At 43.8% G+C, this 24,001-nt stretch overlaps 1 protein-coding gene across 1 annotated transcript in view; it reads right to left on the bottom strand.

The window, feature by feature from the left end:
• Positions 1-799: 799 nt before the first annotated feature.
• LOC112071873 (cGMP-inhibited 3',5'-cyclic phosphodiesterase 3A-like) overlaps positions 800-24,001 on the bottom strand; it is a gene marked incomplete at its 5' end in the record, with an annotated part of 73,974 nt that continues 50,772 nt past the window's right edge. The window contains 5 exons of the mRNA XM_024139305.2: positions 800-2,766; positions 2,896-3,145; positions 18,410-18,571; positions 22,999-23,202; positions 23,464-23,663. Of these exons, the coding sequence (XP_023995073.1) occupies positions 2,465-2,766; positions 2,896-3,145; positions 18,410-18,571; positions 22,999-23,202; positions 23,464-23,663 (1,118 nt within the window). The remainder of the gene's footprint in view (positions 2,767-2,895; positions 3,146-18,409; positions 18,572-22,998; positions 23,203-23,463; positions 23,664-24,001) is intronic.

Genomic DNA, 24,001 nt, shown 5'->3' on the forward strand with positions numbered 1-24,001 from the left:
GGATTAAACTCTACATAAACCTGGATTCCAATCTAAAAAATACATTTTAAAAGGTCCTTTACAACTTACAACCTATAAAGGTTTTATATAGCATAAGTAAAGTGTTGCTAACCACTACACCTGTGTAGCTTATCCCATATACTGTACTGAGTATGCTATCGATGCAATGCGCTACACAAGGCATCACATCAATCATCTATTTTCACTTGGAAGAATTATTAAAAACCTGATTGAGAAAGATAATGTAAAAGAACGATGTCAAATTTGGGATGAAAGGTGAGGGAATCCAAAATGTACAAGGAGCATAGGCTATTCATTCACCTTACCCAGTTCACCCCCTAAAGTATACACAGTGTTTATAGTAGTATAGTGTTTGGCAGCAGTACACAGAGAGGAGCCTTGTCATTGATCTGTTGTGTGTACTGTTATTTACGGTGTGTGTTCACATGTTAATTAGAAGGAGGGGGGGGTGGGGGGGGGCTCTGTAGGGGAGGGGCTCGCTCTGGACAAAAGTAGTGCACTATATAGGGAATAGGGTGCCATTTAGGATGGAGACTGGCTGTCAAAGCTAGGACTATTATGTGCTACTCTGCTCTCTCCTTAAAATCACCTCACAGTAAATGGTCCTCCTTGTATGGCTTAGAGATCGTATACTGTGTGTGTGTGTGTGTGTGTGTGTGTGTGTGTGTGTGTGTGTGTGTGTGTGTGTGTGTTGTGTGTGGTGTGTGGTGTGTGTGTGTGTGTGTGTGTGGTGTGTGTGTGTGTGTGTTGTGTGTGTGTGTGTTGACTTCAGGTGTGTGTGTGTGTGTGAGAATCAATAGTCAATAAGTAGTAAAAAACAGTATTTTGTCTCCTGGTGATCTATGTAATCAGTTTATCTGGTAGTAGAGGAAGAATCGTGTCTTTGAGTTAGGTTGAGAAACTATGCCTTAAAGTCATAGTTTCATAGTTTTCATATCTTAGCAGGCGCACTAGCCTGTTTTTTTTAACTGTATTCGAGAAACACTCACAAGACCTACAGTACTAGCATGTCTTTTTATGACTCCGCTCCTGACCTTTTAGTGTGTTCCAACTTCCTCTGAACCAAGCCATGGGTCAAAAAAGACCCTAGGCTGAAGTCAGATATGTTCCGCTTCCCTGGAGTACCATGACACAACTGGAGTACCATGACACAACGGGAGTACCATGACACGACTGGAGTACCATGACACAACGGGAGTACCATGACACAACGGGAGTACCATGACACAACGGGAGTACCATGACACAACTGGAGTACCATGACACAACGGGAGTACCATGACACAACGGGAGTACCATGACACAACNGGGAGTACCATGACACAACGGGAGTACCATGACACAACTGGAGTACCATGACACAACGGGAGTACCATGACACAACGGGAGTACCATGACACAACGGGAGTACCATGACACAAGGAAAAGTTACCGGCTGATGGTTCTGCCGATGTCATAGATCATCGAGGGGCCTTAATTAAAAGGGTTGGGCTATACCGACCGTTTCAGTTTGTCAGTAAAAACCAAAAGATGCCTAGAGGGCATGCTTGCTGTCGTGTGCTTACAGATTATAGGTGTGAGATGCAATGTGAAATCAATTAAAGAACATTAATAAAAATGGAAAATGTAGATTTGTATGAAGCTGTTCGGTCTATTTTTTCCCTTCTCAATCCACATAGTAAAAATAGAACCATATTACTGAGACTTATCAGACCCAGAGAAAATACTTAAAATCCCCCCCGAAACAAAACACATGAGTACAGGTGCATGTGATGTTTAAGTATAATTGCGTTTAGAAAATATTTCTTATATATAAATTGGCGGCAGTCTCTGCAGTCCGTTGTTTACACAATGGGTTTGAGGTCTTCATGACCAAGTCTCAATCCACTCTTGACGGTAGCAAAAAGAGTCTGTGTACTTCGTGACCTCTTATACCAGTTTGTTACATCCAGTATATGATCCTGTAGGTTATTGTAATAATGGATAGTTCCTCAAGAGGACGATTGACCGATGTTTCTGAACCTGACTTGTATTCTTTGTTTTTATATATAAAATGTGTAAAACACAAGTAAATATCTCCCACTCTGTGTTACATTTTCATTAGGCACAATGTCCCAAACTTCTACAGTGTTGTGTCTAAGTGAATGTGCTGGCAAAAAAAATAATAAAATCACTCAGCCTGTTTGTCAATAGGGTAGAAAAAGTGATTTCATGTTCTGGCTCGGGCTAACGGCTGCCTTGTTTCATTCCCATGAGCCTTTGGTCCTTGCTATCTGGGATCCTTGGGACATCCCTACCCCATTTAAGTTTACATTTAAAATGGTTTAGGTAACGGGTTAAGGTTAGGTAAGGGTTATGGTTAAGTTTAGGGTTAGGGGTTAGGGTTTAGGGTAGCAATATCCCAAGGATCCCAAATAGCACTCGCCATGAGCCTTTGGGGCCCTCACTCTGGCCCCGCCTCTTCTACAGGTTCAGACTCGTCCTGCGGGGGTGCTGGCCACTCCTCATCTATTTCCTCCTCTGGCACCTCCCCTTCCTCTTCTGGCTCCTCCCCCTCCACTACATCCTCCCTGCTCCCTGGCTCCTCCTCCTCCTCGTGGATGGATAGGATTGGCTCAGGTACATTGTTTTGCTTGGGGGTTTCCTCTGCGATCACCTTCTTCCACATCTCGTGGTTGTCCAACAGGTGCTGGGTGATCTGACAGAACACTTTCCTCCTCTTCTTGGGAGCTGCTTTGCCTTTCTCTACAGAAGGGTTTGGAGAAAAAATATTTAATAGTTTTTTCATGCATTGATTCTGGCTAAATCTGGCACATTAATAATGTGCATTGTCCCTGTCAACTACACCAAGTAAAGTAAAGGAAACATTCTTACGCGATGCTTCTGAGCTAGTAGACCCATCGTCATCCTCTGTCGTATCCTCCTCTTCATCTTCCTCGTGCTCCTCCTCCTCCTCGGGGTTAGGCTCCACCCAACGTCCGGGCATGAGTGCTGCGGAGTCGTATGAGTTACAGAGCGGTCCTACGATGTGGGTGATGAAGGACTCCTGGAGCTTAGCCAGCTGAGGAGCAGAGCGGTCCATGAAGGGGCTGATGGGAAGGCCCTGGCTGGACTCCTCGTCACCCTGTGGAAGAGGTGATGACACGTTCACTTTTTAGAATCAGAAGACTTTATTGGTTGCTAGGAGGTTTTTTGGTGCTACAGTCAAGAGATTAAAAAAACAAACATTTAACATCTGTAGGCTACATAATGTATAGGTAGATCAAATTATGACACGCGAGTTGATAAATGATGATTACACGCGATAAGGCATTCACTCACTGCTYTAGAATGTAGTGAAATGTGGGTACATTCAAGAGGGTGCTAATAAATGTGTCTAAATGTAGATTTCTGTCATTATGAAGCACATACGATTATCAAATAGATTGTTCTCTACAATAGTATAACCTTAATATGCTTGTACTTAATTAAGATTTTTGTCCACAAATGTACCGAAATGTCTATTATGTGTAAATATTTTATGATTTGTAACTTAAATGCCATAATGTAGTTATTTTGTTAGATGATTGTCTCTATTAGCTTAAATCACGCTAGCTGTTCGTTCCAAAGAGATTCACAAGTCACAGGAATGTGTCGCGCAATAGAGACATTGTCTCCCTCCAAGGAACGTGTTCCTAGGCAACCCCCCTGCACTTGCCGGGACAGGCCTGCTCCTTCAGTGACTAAAGCCAATGTGAGAAACGTACTAACAGAAGTTTGTGCTATGAAACAAAATAAAAACTGCACTCTGACCCACAGAACGTATTTGCTAGATTCATGATAGACAAATCACGGAAAGTGAAATTCAAAGCGTGATGTAATATTATTGGAATTGGCAGCTGTTGTTGGTAAGTAATGAATCTGTTAAGTTAGCTTCTGACATGACTTACTGAGTATTTAACCATATTGATTACAGTAACTGCCCATTGAAAATATGACTTTTAAAAGTTATATATAAAAGTTATAACATATCCAAATAATGTTGACTTTTCCTATACAAGTATTTGTGGCCAAAGCATAAATTGGAGAAAAAAACACTTTCAGAAACCTACCACGAACTTGTATCTCAAACAGACCGTTTAAAAAAAATGCTTACTAATTCCTCATAGAACATGATGTCATCATCACCTTGAGGAGGATGAGCTGGCCAATCAGCGGTCTACTTGCATGAATATTTTTAATTACCAGAATACGCCCATACCATTCCAACACAGAAAAGCTGCTTCATAATATACTTAATTACCACTGGAAATACTGGGCAGTTACTTTAAATAAGAACGTTAATTTGTTGTAACCGCTGCTCTTGGTTGTATCTCTTCTATTTTTTCAGTGTTGGGAGTTGGTAACATTTGGAGGTGTTTCCGTGCTTTGGACCAATCAAAATCAACTTGATACCTTGGTCATTTTTATCTCCAGATCCGTGGCTCTAACACTGAGATGCAGTGCCTTAGACTGCTGCGCCACTCAGGAGTGTACAAGTGGATCATGTTTGTCAAGTTGTTGGTCACCGCCTTTCAAATTGTCCAATTTGCGACTATATGTCAACTGGATGAACTTTACGAAAATCATGTGATCAAAGGTCATGCAGTTTTTGATGAAGTTGCCTTCAAGTTGCTGCAGCTGCTACTCACCATCATTGCGGAGGCACTTTTGTCAACCAATCATTAGGGTGTTCTGGTTTGACCCACGCGATTGTGGACAAACACGTGACTGAAACAGGAACTTTATCGCAATTCTAAAGCCAATGGAAATACAAATGAAAGGTATATTTGAGACCTGTCTCTAACCAATCAAATGAAAGGTATATTTGAGACCTGTCTCTAACCAATCAAATGAAAGGTATATTTGAGACCTGTCTCTAACCAATCAAATGAAAGGTATATTTGAGACCTGTCTCTAACCAATTAATTGTACACATGTTATGTTTTTAGTTTGTGTGTGTGTGATATGGGGAGAAAGTTTATTTCAACATTTATACAGAAAAACATTTATAAACAACAGCAGCTATGTTGACACTGCCATGTTAATCTGAGACCACCACAGTATCTGACTTTCGGCTATCACAGATGCACCTCTCCTGACTTCACTCGCCGATTTCCGTCAACAGTCGGCTTCGTTAAGCTAAGCGCTTGAACATACCCATTGCTTTCGGGGGAAGTTAGATATTGAAATTCAGTCTGTTAGCTTTGTAAATGAATATGTAGAACCAATTTTGTTTTCTATAACGCAGATTTCACTCGGCTATGATCACTCGGCTATGCATTCCTTTCCCAAATGTCAATACGCCTTATCCATTGCTGTTTTGGTTAGTGATTATTGCCTTATTTCACTGTAGAGCCTCTAGCCCTGCTCAATACGCCTTAGCTAACCCTTTCATTCCACCTCCCACACATGCAGTGACCTCACCTGGTTTAAATGATGTTTCTAGAGACAATATCTCTCTCATCATCACTCAATGCATAGGTTTACCTCCACTGTATTCACATCCTACCATACCCTTGTCTGTACATTATGCCTTGAATCTATTCTACCGTGCCCAGAAACCTGCTCCTTTTACTCTCTGTCCCARACGTACTAGACGACCAGTTCTTATAGCCTTTAGCCATACCCTTATTCTACTCCTCCTCTGTTCCTCTGGTGATGTAAAGGTTAATCCAGGCCCTGCAGTGCCTAGCTCCACTACCATTCCCTAGGCGCTCTCATTTGTTGACTTCTGCAACTGTAAAAGCCTTGGTTTCATGCATGTTAACATTAGAAGCCTCCTCCCTCAGTTTGTTTTATTCACTGCTTTAGCACACTCTGCCAACCTAGCCATGTCTGAATCCTGGCTTAGGAAGACCACCAAAAACGCAGAMATTTCCATCCCTAAATATAACATTTTCCGACAARATAGAACTGCCAGAGGGGGCGGAGTTGCAATCTACTGCAGAGTTCTGTCTTACTATCCAGGTCTGTGCCCAAACAATTTGAGCTTCTACTTTTAAAAATCCATCTTTCCAGAAACAAGTCTCTCACATTTGCCRCTTGCTATAGACCACCCTCTGCCCACAGCTGTTCCCTGGACACCATATGTGAATTGATTGCCCCCCATCTATCTTCAGAGCTCGTGCTGATAACTGACCTAAACTGGGACATGCTTAACACCCCGGCCATCCTACAATCTAAGCTTGATGCCCTCAATCTCACACAAATTATCAATGAACCTACCAGGTACAACCCCAAATCCGTAAACATGGGCACCCTCATAGATATCATTCTAACCAACCTGCCCTCCAAATACACTCCTGTCGTCAACCAGGATCTCAGCGATCACTGCCTCATTGCCTGCGTCAATAATGGTTCTGCGGTCAAACGACCACCCCTCATCACTGTCAAACGCTMCCTAAAACACTTCAGCGAGCAGGACTTTCTAATCGACCTGGCCCGGGTATCAGTAGAGGATGCCTGGTTATTCTTTAAAAGAGCCTTCTTCACCATCTTACATACGCATGCCCCATTAAAAAAATGTAGAACCTGGAACTAATATAGCCCTTGGTTCAATCCAGACCTGACTGCCCTTGACCAGTTCAAAAACATCCTGTGGCGTACTGCATTAGCACCGAATAGCCCCCACAATACGCAACTTTTCAGGGAAGTTAGGAACCAATATACACAGGCAGTTCAGAAAGCAAAGGCTAGCTTTTTCAAACAGAAATTTGCATCCTGTAGCATAAACTCCAAAAAGTTCTGGGACACTGTAAAGTCCATGGAGAATAAGTGCACCTCCTCCCAGCTGCCCACTGAGCTGAGGCTAGAAAACACTGTCACGACCAATAAATCCACAATAATTGAGAATTTCAATAAGCATTTTTCTACGGCTGGCTATGCTTTCCACTTGGCTACCCCTACCCCGGTCAACAGCCCTGCACCCCCCACAGCAACTTACCCAAGCCCCCCCTTTCTCCTTCACCCAAATCCAGACAGCTGATGTTCTGAAAGAGCTGCAAAATCTGGACCCCTACAAATCAGCAGGGCTAGACAATCTGGACCCTCTCTTTCTAAAATTATCCGGCGAAATTGTTGCAACCCCTATTACTAGCCTGTTCAACTTCTGTTTCGTATCGTCTGAGATACCCAAAGATTGGGAAGCTGCCGCGGTCATCCCCCTCTTCAAAGGGAAGACACCCTAGACCCAAACTGCTACAGACCTATATCTATCCTACCCTGCCTTTCTAAGGTCTTCGAAAGCCAAGTTAACAAACAGATCACCGACCATTTCGATCCCACAGTACCTTCTCCGCCATACAATCTGGTTTCCGAGCTGGTCATGGGTGCACCTCAGCCACGCTCAAGGTCCTAAACGATATCATAACCGCCATCGATAAGAGACAATACTGTGCAGCTGTATTCATCGATCTGGCCAAGGCTTTCGACTCTGTCAATCACTACATTCTTATCGGCAGACTCAAAAGCCTTGGCTTCTCAAATGACTGCCTCGCCTGGTTCACCAACTACTTCTCAGACAGAGTTCAGTGTGTCAAATCGGAGGGCCTGTTGTCCGGGCCTCCGGCAGTCTCTATGGGGGTGCCACAGGGTTCAATTCTCAGGGTGACTCTTTTCTCTGTATATATCAATGATGTCAATCTTGCTGCTGGTGATTCTCTGATCCACCTCTACGCAGACGACACCATTCTGTATACTTCTTTCCCTTCTTTGGCCACTGTGTTAACTATCCTCCAGACGAGATTCAATGCCATACAACTCTCCTTCCGTGGCCTCCAACTGCTCTTAAAACGTCTTATGGCTGCAGGGGCAGTATTGAGTAGCTTGGATGAAAATGTGCCCAGAGGTGCCCAGAGTAAACTGCCTGCTCCTCAGTCCCAGTTGCTAATATATTCATATTATTATTAGTATTGGATGGAAAACACTCTGAAGTTTCTAAAACTGTTTGAATGATGTCTTTGAGTATAGCAGAACTCATATGGCAGGCAAAAACCTGAGAAAAAATCCAACCAGGAATATGGGGGATTTTGCACTTCCTAAGGCTTCCACTAGATGTCAACAGTCTTTAGAACCTTGTCTGAGGCTTCTAACGTGAAGGGGGGCCGAATGAGAGGGGATTGAGTAAGGTCTACCATGACCTGAACATGCGCTGACCATGCGCGTTCATGTGAGAGCGAGCTCTGTTCCATCGCACTTCTGAAGAAAAAGGAATTCTCCGGTTGAAATTTTTGAAGATTTATGTTAAAAACATCCTAAAGATTGATTCAATACATCGTTTGACATGTTTCTACTGACTGTTATGTTAGTGAACGCGCGTCGTGACTTTGGATTTGTGTACCAAACGCGCCAAAAGTAGCTATTTGGACATAAATGATGGACATTACCGAACAAATTAAACATTTATTGTGGAACTGTGATTCCTGGGAGTGCATTCTGATAAAGATCATCAAAGGTAAGTGAATATTTATAATGTTATTTCTGACTTGTGTTGACTGCACAATATGGCGGATATATTTTTGTCTTGATTGGGCTCTGAGTGCCGACCTCAGATTATTGCATGGTTAGCTTTTTCCGTAAAGCTTTTTTGAAATCTGACACAGCGGTTGCATTAAGGAGAAGTGGATATAAAATTCCATGTATAACACTTGATCTTTGGTTTATTAGTATTTCTGGAAATTGATTTGGCTCTCTGCATAATCACCGGATGTTTTTGGAATTACTGAACATAACGCGCCAAAGTATACTGAGAATTTTTTATATAAATATGAACTTTACCGAAAAAAACATACATGTATTGTGTAACATGAAGTCCTATGAGTGTCATCTGATGAAGATCATCAAAGGTTAGTGATTAATTTTATCTCTATTTCTGCTTTTTGTGACTCCTGTCTTTGGCTGGAAAAATGGCTGTGTTTTTCTGTGATTTGGCGGTGACCTAACATAATCGTTTGTGGTGCTTTCGCTGTAAAGCCTTTTTGAATTCGGACACTTTGGTGGGATTAACAACAAGAGTACCTTTAAATGGTATAAGATAGTGTATGTTTGAGGAATTTTAATTATGAGATTCTGTGTTTGAATTTGGCGCCCTGCACTTTCACTGGCTGTTTGTCATATCGATCCCGTTAACGGGATTGCAGCCCTAAAAAGTTAAATGCAAGTAAAACTAAATGCATGCTCTTCAACCGATCACTGCCCACACCTGCCCGCCCACCCAGCATCACTACTCTGGACGGATCTGACTTAGAATATGTGGACAACTACAAATACCTAGGTGTCTGGTTAGACTGTTAACTCTCCTTCCAGACTCACATTAAGCATCTCCAATCCAAAATTAAATCTAGAATCGGCTTTACTTTTCGCAACAAAGCATCCTTCACTCTGCTGCCAAACATACCCTCGTAAAACTGACTATTTCACCGATCCTTGACTTCGGCAATGTCATTTACAAAATAGCCTCCAACACTACTCAGCAAATTGGATGCAGTCTATCACAGTGCCATCCGTTTTGTCACCAAAGCCCATATACTACCCACCACGGCGACCTGTATGCTCTCGTTGGTTGGCCTCGCTTCATATTTGTCGCCAGACCCATTGGCTCCAAGTCATCAATAAGTCTTTGCTAGTAAAGCACGCCTTATCTCAGCTCACTGGTCACCATAGCAGCACCCACCAGTAGCACGCGCTCCAGCAGGTATATTTCACCGGTCATTCCCAAATCCAATTCCTCCTTTGGCCGCCTTTCCTTCCAGTTCTCTGCTGCCAATGACTGGAACGAACTGCAAAAATCACTGAAGCTAGAGACTCATATCTCCCTTCACTAACTTTCAGCACCAGCTGTCAGAGCAGCTCACAGATAACTGCACCTGTACATAGCCATCTGTAAATAGCCCATCCAACTACCCCATCCCCATACTGTTATTTATTCTATATATTTTGCTCCTTTGCACCCCAGTATCTCACTTGCACACTCATTACTGCAATCTACACTCCAGTGTTTAATTGCTATATTGTAATTATTTCGCCACTATGGCCTATGTATTGCCTTACCTCCCTTATCCTACCTCATTTGCACACACTGTATATATACTTTTTCTATTGTAATATTGACTGTATGTTTGTTTATTCCATGTGTAACTCTGTGTTGTTGTTTGTGTCGCACTGCTTTGCTTTATCTTGGCCAGGTCGCAGTTGTAAATGAGAACTTGTTTTCAACTAGCCTACCTGGTTAAATAAAGGTGAAAWAAATAAWAAATCAAACACGAAGCTGCAGCCACTAGCTAGCTTGTCAGTTGACGTTCGTAGTTAACGCATTTCTGCCCTCGGAGCAGTGACAGAGTTCTATTGAGTAGCGACCACTTTTTGACCATGGCTGTACAGATATTCTATTCACTCTAAATGATCTGATAAAATTGTCTGCATATTGAACCATATGTGGTAGAGACATTTGGTTTGGACTATTGTTTTTCTGTAGCATTTCTCAATGTTTTATTTTTTAGAAACATTGCATGAAATAATAATTTTATGGCTGAACACCCAACATAATAGGCGTATAAATCAAATCATTTAAATCTCCAGTTTCACATTCTGTGAAAATAAATATGCCAGTTACAAAACACACATCCATCTCATCTCTTCCTTAGTGACACACTGGGGACTTTACAGAGCAGTGCATGCCTTTTAGGACTAGATTTAAATGGACAACCGCACAGGCTCACCCCAGACATTGGCGCCAACAGAACACCCCACACATTGACTCCAAGGCCGTGGTCTGTCTGTGTAATCACTGTTGCAATCACTKCTGCTCCTCCACCAGTTGCCTAGCACCCCAACAGCATAATCACCATATTGAATCCTATCCATCATTGGGGTCATTGTCATTGAAGGGCCAGACTGTTGCCAAGCTTCTGGAGTGCAGACTTTTCTTCTACACTATGAAGGAGGCTTGGCTCAGGCTGGCTTCATACGCTAGTTGAAGAGTGTGTGGCAATGATTTGGACTGGGTTGGGCTGATGGCACCCTTAAGAGTTGCAGTCAGTTTTGGAATCGGTGGCCACTAATAAACTAGTCCTGAATATCTTAAACTAAGAGCCCTTTATTTGGTACAAATCATTCCTGAAGTTGTAGACCTCAGCTGAATCTGATAATGAACAGTGTGGCTGTTGAACTAGTTGAGGGGACTAAATTACTTGGTGTTACCTTAGATTGTAAACTGTCATGGTCRAAACATAGATTAAATAGTTGTAAAGATGGGGAGAGGTCTGTCCATAGAGATGCTCTGCTTTTTTTGACACAACACAAAGCAAGTCCTGTAGGCTCTAGTTTTATCTCATCTTTATTATTGTCCAGATATGATCAAGTGCTACAAAGAAATACCTAGTTAATGTTACGCGGAGAAGAGCAGGTGAACCCAAGAGCAGACTCAGACGAGGAGATTGGGACAAGGTATTTATTGAAAAGCAGATGAAAGATGTGGTGCAGGCCAGGGGAAGCTTGGGCGGGTTGCAGGATCCAGGTTCTGAGGCTGGAGCGAGGGGAGTTGGGGCTGGGTGAGCAGCGCGGAGCCCAGAATCAAGGAAAGCAAGTGGAGTGGGGGTTCTGGGCAGGGTTGCAGGATCCAGGTTTCTGAGGCTGGAGCGAGGGGAGTTGGGGCTGGGGTGAGCAGGTCCGGAGGCAAAATCCAAGGAAGCAGTGGAGTGGGGGTTCTGGGCAGGGTTGCAGGATCCAGTTCTGGGCTGGAGCGAGGGAAGTTGGGGCTGGGTGAGCAGGTCCGGAGCAGAATCCAAGGAAGCAGTGGAGTGGGGGTTCTGGGCAGGGTTGCAGGATCCAGGTTCTGAGGCTGGAGCGAGGGAAGTTGGGGCTGGGTGAGCAGGTCCTAGCAGAATCCAGGAAGCAGTGGAGTGGGGGTTCTGGCAGGGTGGCAGGATCCAGGTTCTGAGGCTGGAGCGAGGGAGTGGGGGCTGGGTGAGCAGGTCCGGAGCAGAATCCAAGGAAGCAGTGGAGTGGGGTTCTGGCCAGGGTGGCAGGATCCAGGTTCCTGAGGCTGGAGCGAGGGGAGTTGGGGCTGGGTGAGCAGGTCCGGAGCAGAATCCAAGGCAGTGGAGTGGGGGGTTCCTGGGCAGCGGTGGCAGGAATCCAGGTTCTGAGGTGCTGGAGCGTAGGGGAGTGGGGTGAGCAGGTTCCGAAGCAGAATCCAAGGAAGCAGGGTGATTTTGGTTCGGGCAGGGTGGCAGATCCAGGTTCTTGAGGCTGGAGCGAGGGGAGTTGGGGCGGCTGTGACAGGTCCGGAGCAAGAATCCAAGGAGCAGTGGAGTGGGGGTTCTGGCGGTGGCAGGATCCAGGTTCTGAGGCTGGAGCGAGGGGATGTCGGGGCTGGGTGAAGCAGTCCGGAGCAGAATCCAAGGAAGCAGTGAGTGGGGGTTCTGGGCAGGGTTGGGCGATCCAGGTTCTGAGGGCTGGAGCGAGGGGAGTTGGGGCTGGGTGAGCAGGTCCCGGAGCAGAATCCAAGGAAGCAGTGGAGTGGGGTTCTGGCAGGGTGCAGGATCCAGGGTTCTGAGGCTGGAGCGAGGGGAGTTGGCTGGGTGAGCAGGTCGGAGCAGAATCCAAGGAAGCAGTGGAGTGGGGGTTCTGGGCGGGTTGCAGGATCAGGTTCTGAGGCTGGAGCGAGGGGAGTTGGGCTGGGTGGCAGGTCCGAAGCAGAATCCAAGGAACAGTGGATGCTGGGGGTTTGGGCAGGGTGGCAGGATCCAGGTTCTGAGGCTGGAGCGAGGGGAGTTGGGGCTGGGTAGCAGGTCCGGAGCAGTATCCAAGGAAGCAGTGGAGTGGGGGTTCTGGGCAGGGTGGCAGGATCCAGGTTTCTGAGGCCTGGAGCGAGGGGAGTTGGGGCTGGGTGAGCAGGTCTGGAGCAGAATCCAAGGAAGCAGTGGAGTGGGGGTTCTGGGCAGGGTGGCAGGACTGACAAGACGTGGGACTGGAGACAGGGACCAGAGTCAGAGTGGACGGAACTGTAGCGGAGAGAACAGCGTCAGGGAAGGAAAAATGGGCACAACATGAAAATAGGATCTATGCATGAGCCAATGGCTAAAATGCAGATTGACAGAGCAGAGGCTACGATCTGGCAGCGTGGAAGTGGCAGGGTCTTGATTATGGAACAGGTTGTAGCTGGTGGGGATCTGCTCTGACTCCAGCACACCTGTCTCTCCACACACACACATGAGAGAGAAAACTGGGGGAGTGGCAGCAGATCTAGGAGACACAGGATGAGCAGTAGAGGGCGTGGCAGGAGCAGATGTAACAGTTAAGCTGCAGCTGGCCCAGAACAGAACAACACGTTTTGCTCTTCATTGTAATCAGAGGTATAATATTAATAGTATGCATGCCAGTCTCTCCTGGCTAAGAGTTGAGGAGTTGTTTATCTAAGAAACATTCATGTGTTGGAAATTCCAAATTTCCAAGTTTGCATAGTCAACTTACACACAGCACTGACACACACACACTTACCCCACCAGACATACCACCAGGGGTCTTTTCACAGTCCACAGGTCCAAAAAGAAAATGTACAGTATTATGTTCAGTATTATACAGAGCCATGAGTGCATGGAACTCCCTTCCATCTCATATAGAGCAAGTGAACAGCAAACCTGGTTTATAGAAAACAAATAAAGCAACACCTCACGGCACAACGCCTCTCCCCCATGTGACCTACTTGTTGTGTGTATGTACTGACATTTATGTGTAACTGATAGATCCACGCAAACRCACTACATGTTAATGTTTTTACATGAACGTACACTACCGTTCAAAAGTTTGGGGTCACTTAGAAATGTCCTTGTTTTTGAAAGGAAAGCACATGTTTTGTCCATTAAAATAACACCAAATTGATCAGAAATGCAGAGCAGACATTGTTAATGTTGTAAATGACTATTGTAGCTGGAAACTGCTGATTTTTTTGTGGAATATCTACATAGGCATGCTGAGGCCAATTATCAGCAACCATCATTCCTGTGTTCCAATGGCACGTTGTGTTAGCTAATCCAAGTTTATCATTTTAAAAGGCTAATTGATCATTAGAAAACCCTTTTGCAAATATGTTAGCACCGCTGAAAACTGTTGTCCTGCTTAAAGAAGCAATAAAACTGGCCTTCTTTAGACTAGTTGAGTATCTGGAGCATCAGCATGTGTGGGTTCGATTACAGGCTCAAAATGTCTAGAAACAAAGGACTTTCTTCTGAAACTCGACAGTCTTTTCTTGTTCTGAGAAATGAAGGCTATTCCATGCGAGAAATTGCCAAGAAACTCAAGATCTCGTACAACGCTGTGTACTACTCCCTTCACAGAACAAGCGGAAACTGGCTCTAACCAGAATAGAAAGAGGAGTGGGAGGCCCCGGTGCACTACTGAGCAAGAGGACAAGTACATTAGAGTGTCTAGTTTGAGAAACAGACGCCTCACAAGTCCTCAACTGGCAGCTTCATTAAATAGTACCTGCAAAACACCAGTCTCAACGTCAACAGTGAAGAGGCGAATCAGGGATGCTGGCTTTCTAGGCAGAGTTCCTCTGTCCAGTGTCTGTGTTCTTTTGCCCATCTTAATCATTTATTTTTATTGGCTAGTCTGAGATATGTCTTTTTCTTTGCAACTCTGCCTAGAAGGCCAGCATCCCTGAGTCGCCTCTTCACTGTTGAAGTTGAGACTGGTGTTTTGCGACAGTAAATGTGAATTATTCTGTGGATTACAATTAATGGGTATTTTTGTAGGGATTGATACATTTTTTGTAAGGGAAAATCAAGTCTGACATTTCAAAGTGGAAATTACAAACGTCAGAAAGCCTATACGTTTTCAATGTCCTCAAATTATGTAAAGGTATTTTATACAGACACAATGTCTTTGAAATCAATGCCATGCAGAACACACATGGCACATGTAAGCTACAGTGAACATACAGAAATAACTGGCAACTTACTATGGAAGACCCCCTGATGCAGTTTCCTCAGTACAGTATATATTGTTTATTGACACCTTTGCACAATTCACTATTTCTTTTCAAAATATGAATATGGCCTGGATAAAATGATTCAACATTTACATGTATTTGATTGGAGGCAAGATCTGATTTACCGTGTAACTTACCTGACCTGTGATTAGTTGAAGGTGACAACAGGGTAAAAATAGCCATTCAACCAGTATTGAAATGAGAAAATAGAACTTTCACTTCATTGTATAATGCAAAGGTGCCAATATATTTGACAGGTCTAGCATATGTGTCATATGTCATAATGCCAAAAATATGAAATATAAATAATTGGTATAAAAGTGATTGGCCATGGCAGAAGACCCGATGCATATTCCTTATCAGATAATTTTATTCGTACCGTCATATGTCATATGTCATCATATGTTGTCATATATTCTCCTGTTACACAGAACACACAAAGTCATCTTTAGTCTGAACGTAAATAAATAGAATCTGATTGTCTATGGATGGCATATTCCTTATCCGGACAATCATATTTCATGTGTGTCGCATTTTCTACCAAGGTTGACATTCTATGGGTTATCTCTGTGCAATTCCAGGCAGCAGACATGCCATTACTATCTCAATTTGTCAGGGAGATGGAATAAAATTTAATTACTGGGTGAAAATCCATCAAGTTTTGGGGTCAACAAAATGAATGGGACTGAGAAAAACTTGTGATTTCAACATACAGTCGCTCTACACTACAAAAAAAGGTGCTATCTAGAGTGGCCTGCGAAAGCATTCACCCCCTTGGCATTTTTCCTTTTTTGTTGCCTTTCAACCTGGAAATAAAACCGATTTTGGGGGGGGGGGTTGTATCATTTGATTTACAAAACATGCCTACCACTTTGAAGATGCAAAATATTTTTGGGGTGTGAAACCAACAAGAAATAAGACAAAAAAACTGAAAACTTGAGCGTGCATAACTATTCACCCCATCCAAAGTCAATACTTTTTTAGAGCCACCTTTTGCAGAAATTACAGCTGCAAGTATCTTGGTGTATGTCTCTATTAGCTTGGCACATCTAGCCACTGGGATTTTTGCCCATTCTTCAAGGCAGCTCCTTCAAGTTGGACGGGTTCCGCTGGTGTACAGCAATCTTTAAGTCATACCACAGATTCTCAATTGGATTGAGGTCTGGGCTTTGATTAGCCCATTCCAAGCCATTTAAATGTTTCCCCTTAAACCACTCGAGTGTTGCTTTAGCAGTATGCTTAGGGTCATTGTCCTGCTGGAAGGTGAACCTCCGTCCCAGTCTCAAGTCTCTGGAAGACTAAAATAGGTTCCCCTCAAGAATTTCCCTGTATTTGGCACCATCCATCATTCATTTAATTCTGACCAGTTTCCCAGTCCCTGCCGATGAAAAACATCTCCACAACATGATGCTGCCACCACCATGCTTCACTGTGGGGATGGTGTTCTCGGGGTGATGAGAGGTGTTGGGTTTGCACCAGACATAGCGTTTTCCTTGATGGCCAAAAAGCTCAATTTAGTCTCATCTGACCAGAGTACATTCTTCCATATGTTTGGGGAGTCTCCCACATGCCTTTTGGTGAACACCAAACATGTTTGCTTATTTTTTTCTTTAAGCAGTGGCTTTTTTCAGGCCACACTTCCATAAAGCTCAACTCTGTGGAGTGTACTGCTTAAAGTGGTCCTATGGACAGTTACTCCAATCTCCGCTGTGGAGCTTTGCAGCTCCTTCAGTGTTATCTTTGGTCTCTTTGTTGCCTCTCTGATTAATGCCCTCCTTGCCTGGTCCGTGAGGTTTGGTGGRCGGCCCTCTCTTGGCAGGTTTGTTGTGGTGCCATATTCTTAAAATTGTGACTTCTGAAGGTAATTGGTTGCACAAGATCTTATTTAGGGGCTTCATAGCAAAGGGGTGAATACATATGCACAAACCACTTTTCAGTTTTTTATGTGATTYTTTTCATTTCACTTTACCAATTTGGACTATTTTGTGTATGTCCATAACATGAAATCCAAATAAAAATCTATTTAAATTACAGGTTGCAAATGCAGCAAAATAGGAAAAATGCCAAGGGGGATGACTACTTTTGCAAGGCACTGTTAAACCTAAAAGGATTCTTCGGCTGTCCCCATAGGAAAACCCTTTCCACAGAGGGTTCAGCATGGAACCGAAAAGTGTTCTACCTGGAGCCAACATGGAACTACATGGAACTTTTTTGGGTTCCATGTAGAACCCTTTCCACAGAGGGTTCAGCATGGAACCCAAAAGGGTTCTACCTGGAGCCAAAAAGGGTTCTCCTATGGGGACAGCCGAGGAACCCTTCTGGAACTCTTTTTTCTAAAAGCGTAGTACAACGGTAGTACATTGTGCTCCCGAGTGGTGCAGCGGTCAGGTTTACATCCAGGCTGTATCACATTCTGCCGTGATTGGGAGTCCTATAGGGCGGTGCACAATTGGCCCAGCGTCGGCCGGGGTAGTCTGTCATTGTAAATAAGAATTTGTTCTTAACTGACTTGCCTAGTTAAATAAAGGATAAATAAGTTTAAAAAAAATACTACTACAGTTTTTATTTGATTTAAATGTGTATTTTATATATATTACTATACAGTCTATAGTGCCTGATAGCTTTGTAGCATGGGGCAGAGACATTTCTTTTACAATACTATAGCCATCTGTATTGCCATATTATTTCTAATATTGAACATAACAGCTTTTCCTTTCACAGGAGTTTCATGTCAGATAAACCTTGTACTAGCACGTGAACACTTCCAGTCCCATGAATGTATCGGATGTGTTAGTGTTTTTCTGTTGTATACTTCTGTTGGACTGGTGGTTACTTCTGAAGAATTGGGATGAGAATTCTGAGAATCCAAACCATCGCTTCGGGATTGGAAGCATGTCACTTATTTTACTCCCACGTGTGTGTGTGTGTGTGTGTGTGTGTGTGTGTGTGTGTGTGTGTGTGTGTGTGTGTGTGTGTGTGTGTGGGGGGGGGGGGGCTAGGGTGTAGGGGCTAGGGTGTAGGGGTCTAGGGTTGTAGGCTAGAGTAGGGGCTAGGGTGTAGGGGCTAGAGTATAGGGGCTAGAGTGTAGGTGCTAGGATATGATTTGGATCTCACATGTTCATAGAATTCATCGACGATGCCTTTGGTCCACTGTATGTGCAGGTACTTTTGTTTCAGTGTGTGTTTGTTTGTGTGTGTGTGTGTGTGTGTGTGTGGTGTGGTGTGTGTGTGTGTGTGTGTGTGTGTGTGTGTGTGGTGTGTGTGTTGTGTGTGTGTGTGTGTGTGTGTGTGTGTTGTGTGTGTGTGTGTGTGGTGTGGTGTGTGTGTGTGTGTGTGTGTGTGTGCTGGTGTGAGAGAGATAGAGAGAGAGAATCTGACCTGTTCATAGAACTCATCGACGATGCCCTTGGTCCACTGTAGGTGCAGGTCCTTGTGTTTCAGTGGGCCATTGATGTCAGCTAGCTTGATGCACATCTGACACACCAGCAGTCTGTCGTTCTCATTGGACCAATCAATACCCCTCGTCACGTCATCACCTACCTATAGTAAAAGACAGAGACAAAATATGTTAACCTATAAAAATGCTTGTGAACTTACATGGTACATTAGGGCACTTACTATACAAAACCTTTCATCTATCACACATCTGAAAAAATATATATGTACGTGGTTCAATAACATGGTAAATCAGTTGTCATTTAACCAAGAATGTAACATTTTAATTGGATTCCTGATTTAAGAATTCCATAGCTCCAACATTCCGTATTTTGGATTCACCCTTTAATCCCCACCTCTCAGTACGTATCTGTTCTGTGCTGCTCTGAAATTGACGGAATTATTTGACCTTTAAGTTGAATAATCATCTTCCTCAAAACCCTTTTCTTTTTTTCAATTTATTCCTCATTTCTAGGTAGGTCCAGTGGCGACCCGTCATTCAGGGCAAGTGAGACAATATATATCATTGAGTTAATAAATCCACATATAAACATGGTCTCTTTTTTGTTTTCTTGAGTAAGGCAGCTTCAAAATTCAGGTGTTTCAGCCTAGCTCAGTGCTTTCTGTGGAGGTGGGGCAAGTCACGKCCAAGTAATAAGGGTAGACTACGAATGCCATAGAATTACATTCGTAGTGCCCATCCAAGAAGGCTCAAGGTCATTGGCCACAGATAAAATGACGTCAAATCACGTTATATCTACAGTAGCCTTGATTGGACTGATCATGTCAACATCATACTTTCTAAATCTTAGCTAGCAGTCATCATCATGAATCAATTCGATAATCTACTGGCAAATCCTCTTTAATCCTTGTCAAATGAAGAGAAGTAATGAAGAGAAACTATAGATAAAACGTATCGTTGCTCATCGGCCGTTATACAACAATGAGTGGTTTGGAAGGAATTACTGACAGTGGGTAACTGCAAGCATTGCAACTGGGAAATGGGCAATAAACAAGCTCAGACTGGGAAAATACGTTTTGCACGGTCATCCAAATCCAACCAGGAATTGTAAATCCGGCCTCTTTGTCTTTCTTTGATGACAAAATTTGCCCACGAAGGACCGCCGCGCCACCTTCCTGTTCAAGTGAGCACATCACAACAAGGTGAATCCAAAAATGTCTTATATGCTGCTTCATAAATGATGTAATATGCCAGGGAGATATGTAAACTGTAGCTAAGAAAGTAAAACTAAGTGTATGTTGTGTAGTAAGCTGTCAGTAGGCCATGTGCCTCACCCTAATACRTTGGTCTATTTTCACCTCTTAAATTCGCCTAACGTTACTCTTCTGACTCGGTGGTGCACATGTAGCCTATAATCTGTTTTTGAGAAATGTAATCATTGAATATTGTAAGAGCTTTCATTGTCTGCTTATATGCCCCCTTCATTTACCCTACGGTTCTGACTTGGTGTACAGGGAAAACACTGTAAGAATGACCTATGCTCTGAATTCTGTTGCTGTACATTGCTGTCCTGGCTCGCTCATGAATGTCTTAATCAAAATTACGGATTGCCTCTTATACGCTTGTCGTCCCCTTGAATTAACTGTTTCGCTGCCAGTCAAGGCTCCGCTGATAACCAGGAGTAGCAGTGGTAAGGTGTTGGGACTGCTGTTTGGACTCTGCTGTTGGGACAGCTTCATGTAGGCCCTAACAGTTTGTGGGCACCGTTTGTCACCGTTATAGTGCAATTCATGTATTGTTTAGTGTTGTGCTGTGGCTTTGCTGGCATGCATCCCACATTACACTTTGTTTTGCCCACCAAGATTTACATGCTAAAATCACCACTGTGTGGTTACACACTCTTGGTATCCACATCATCAACAAACTGTCATGGTCCCCCCCCCCCCATTTTTACACTGCTGCTACTCTCCGTTTTTGATCTATTTATTTTACCTTTATTCAACTAGGCAAGTCGGTTAAGAACAAATTCTTATGATCAATGACGGCCTAGKAACAGTGAGTTAACTGCCTTGTTCAGGGGCAGAACAACATATTTTTACCTTGTCAGCTCGGGGATTCGATCTTGCAACCTTTCAGTTACTAGTCCAATGCTTTAACCACTAGGCTACCTGCCGCCCCTCCACTCTAACCACTAGGCTACCTGCCGCTCCAATGCACAGTCACTTTACCTCTACCTACATGTACATATTACCTCAATTATCTCAATTAACCTGTGCCCCCTGCACATTGACTCTGTACCGGTACCCCCTGTATATAGCCTTGTTATTTTCTTGTTGCTCTTTAAAAATAATAAGGATCCGCTTTTTTCTATTTTCGCCTAAAATGACATACCCAAATCGAACTGCCTGTAGCTCAGGCCCTGAAGCAAGGATATGCATATTCTTGGTACCATTTGAAAGGAAAGTCTTTGACGTTTGTGGAAATGTGAAAGCAATGTAGGAGAATATAACACAATAGATTTGGTAAAAGATAATACAAAGAAAAAACGAACTGTTCTTTAGTATTTTTTTTGTACCATCATCTTTGAAATGTAAGAGAACGGCCATCATGTATTATTCCAACCCAGGTGCAATTTAGATTTGGGCCACTAGATGGCAGCAGTGTATGTGCAAAGTTTTAGACTGATCCAATGAACCATTGCGTTTCTGTTCAAAATGTTGTCAAGACTGCCCAAATGTGCCTAATTTGTTTATTAATAACTTTTCATGTTCAAAATTGTGCACTCTCCTCAAACAATAGCATTGTATTATTTCACTGTAATAGCTACTGTAAATTGAGACAGTTGCATTATAGAATTAAACAACAATTTATGCTTTTCTGCCAATATCAGATATGTCTATGTCCTGGAAATGTCTTGTTACTTACAACCCTCATGCTATCGTAATTAGCCTATGTAGCTCAACCGTCCGTCGTGGAAGGGACACTGATCCCGAAGAAGTTTTTAAATTATTTGTTATTTTTCTATTTTATTTTTATTGTTACTTCAGTTATTTATGTAAAATACTTTCTTACCACTTATTTTTTCTTAAAACTGCCACTGTTGGTTAAGGGCTTGTAAGTAAGCATTTCACCTGTTGTATTTGGCGCATGACACACACACACACACACACACACAGAGCAGACTCCTGCAAGGTTATCTTATTATTGCTAACGCCATAACCCCTGAGCGCAGGAGCAGCTACATCAACAGCTAATTCAATGGCCTTTCAGAGAAAGCTTGATTTGGTTTCTAGGAATGGAGGGGAAATGATACAAGGTGTGTGTGGTATGTTGTGCATTGTGTGTGTTGTGTGTGTTGTGTGGTGTAGTGTGTTGTTAGTGGTTGTCTGTGGGTGTGTGTGTGTGTGCTGTGTGTGTGTGTGTGTGTGTGGATTGTGAGTTGTGTGTTGTGTTCCGGTGTCAGAGAGCTGAATGAGAGTGAGAGTAGATAGAGAGCTGAGAGGAGAGGCAGAGAGCAGAGAGAGAGCAGAGAGAGAGAGAGAGAGAAGAGAGAGAGAGAGAGAGAGAAGAGAGCTTTGATGGTAACAAACGAGAGGGCCAGTGCTGGAAAGACACAACACTGCTCTGTTGGCTTTAGTGGTGCTCAACACACACACACACACTGAATGGGCGTAACACTGTTAACACTGAGTGGAAGGGCAGCAATAGTTGTTATAACTGTAGTGCCTAACCGCCACCAGCTTTACTGCAGAACAGTGCAAAGCTTCTTACTGCAGAACAGTGGAAAGGCGTACCTGCCCCACAAGTGAAGTCTTACTACAGCACAGTCGAAAGGCTTTACTACAGAACAGTGAGAAGGCTTTACTGCAGCACAGTGGAGAAGCGTTTACTACAGAACAATGAAGATCGGCTTTACTACAGAAACAGTGGAAAGGCTTACTGCAGAACAGTGGAAAGGTTTACTGCAGCACAGTGATGGTACTAGAGACAGGAGGTTTTACTGTGACAGCACAGTGTGGTGAGGAAGGCTTTCACTACAGAACAGTGGAAAGGCTTTACTACAGCACAGTGGAAAGGTTTTACTACAGCACAGTGGGACGGCTTTACTACAGAACAGTGGAAAGGTTTAGTCCCCACCAATGATAGCAGCAGAATTCAGACTGCAAAATTGATTTCCTGAAAAGCTGCAGGTTAGAGCCTTCTATTCGTATGGGTTAGTTAAGTTAACGAGAATATAATGAGGATATTTAAGGTCCAGAAATGTACCGGCACATATAATACTGTTCCTTTTTATAAACAATATCTAACTGATTTTCTAGAACACTTACGTTTGACTCTATGCTATTGCCATAGTGTAACAGGACAGAGAGTGAGCTATAATGAGGGCTTGTGGATTATGCTGGGCAGAGGTGAGAGCACTACAAACCTGCACTACAAATACCCAGGGGTAGGCAGTAGAACTCTCACATACAACATGCTACAATAGCTGAAGAGATCTTAGACTCAAATGAAATACACAGGTTTACGGGTCTGTGAACACGTAATTCATTGATTGATTCATTGGTTTTACCTTGGCATTGAACTCTGCCAGGAAGTCAAAGTGTTTCTTGAGGTCAGTGGCGAGGATGGCCTCTATGACCAGGAAGCGGAAGCGTTTGAACTCCACGTGGTCCAGGTTAACCAGGAAGTTATACTCTGGACGGGACATGAACAGATTCCAGGCCGAGGCGGCGTGGTGGTTCTCGAGCACCGACCTGTCGTTATACAACACTGCCTGGAGAGGGGAAGATAGGATGCGAGAGAATTAGTCCTGTTATGGTAACAGGACACATTTAACTCAATTCTAACCTGGTCAGAGAATTGCCCATACAGTTCCACAACACATAACAACAGCAATCCAAGTCAAGTACCACTATTTTCCTTATCTCTAAAATAAAAACTCTGCTCTCCCTGCAGACAACAGTTCAACATATGACTCTGAAGATTTTTTTTGTTCAMTTGAGCCCGGAAGTGCTTTGACAGAGAAGTGGTGTACCTGTGGTGCACTTGTGGCCACCAGGAAGGCGTTCGTCCTCCCAGGGTGGTCATAGTCATGCATGGCTGCTGCTACATAGAGAGCCATGAGCTCCAGGGCTGGGATGAGACCCGACAGGCAACCATACCCATCCTCCGACACGCTGTAGGTCTTCGACACCAGGTAGCCCATGTGACTGTGTGTGATGCCGCTGTCAGAGTCTGGGAGAGACGAGGAGAAAGAGAGAGAGAGATTGAGAGGTAGAGGGAGAGGGAGAGGGAGAGGGAGAGGGAGAGTGAGAGGTAGAGGTAGAGGTAGAGGGAGAGGTAGAGAGAGAGGGAGAGGTAGAGGGAGATGGAGAGGTAGAGGGAGAATCGGAGACGGAGAGTTGTGGGAGATGGAGATGATTATGGACGGAGAGGGAGATGAGATGAGATGGAGAGGAGTGGAGATGGAGATGGAGACGGGCGAGAAGGAGACGAGATGAGATGTAGAAGAAGTGAGATGGAGATAGGAGAAGGGAGCGGAGACAGGAGATGGAGAGGGAGAAATGGAGATG

Source organism: Salvelinus sp. IW2-2015, unplaced genomic scaffold (genome assembly GCF_002910315.2).
Source record: "Salvelinus sp. IW2-2015 unplaced genomic scaffold, ASM291031v2 Un_scaffold1753, whole genome shotgun sequence".
NCBI classification, from domain to species: Eukaryota; Metazoa; Chordata; class Actinopteri; order Salmoniformes; family Salmonidae; genus Salvelinus; species Salvelinus sp. IW2-2015.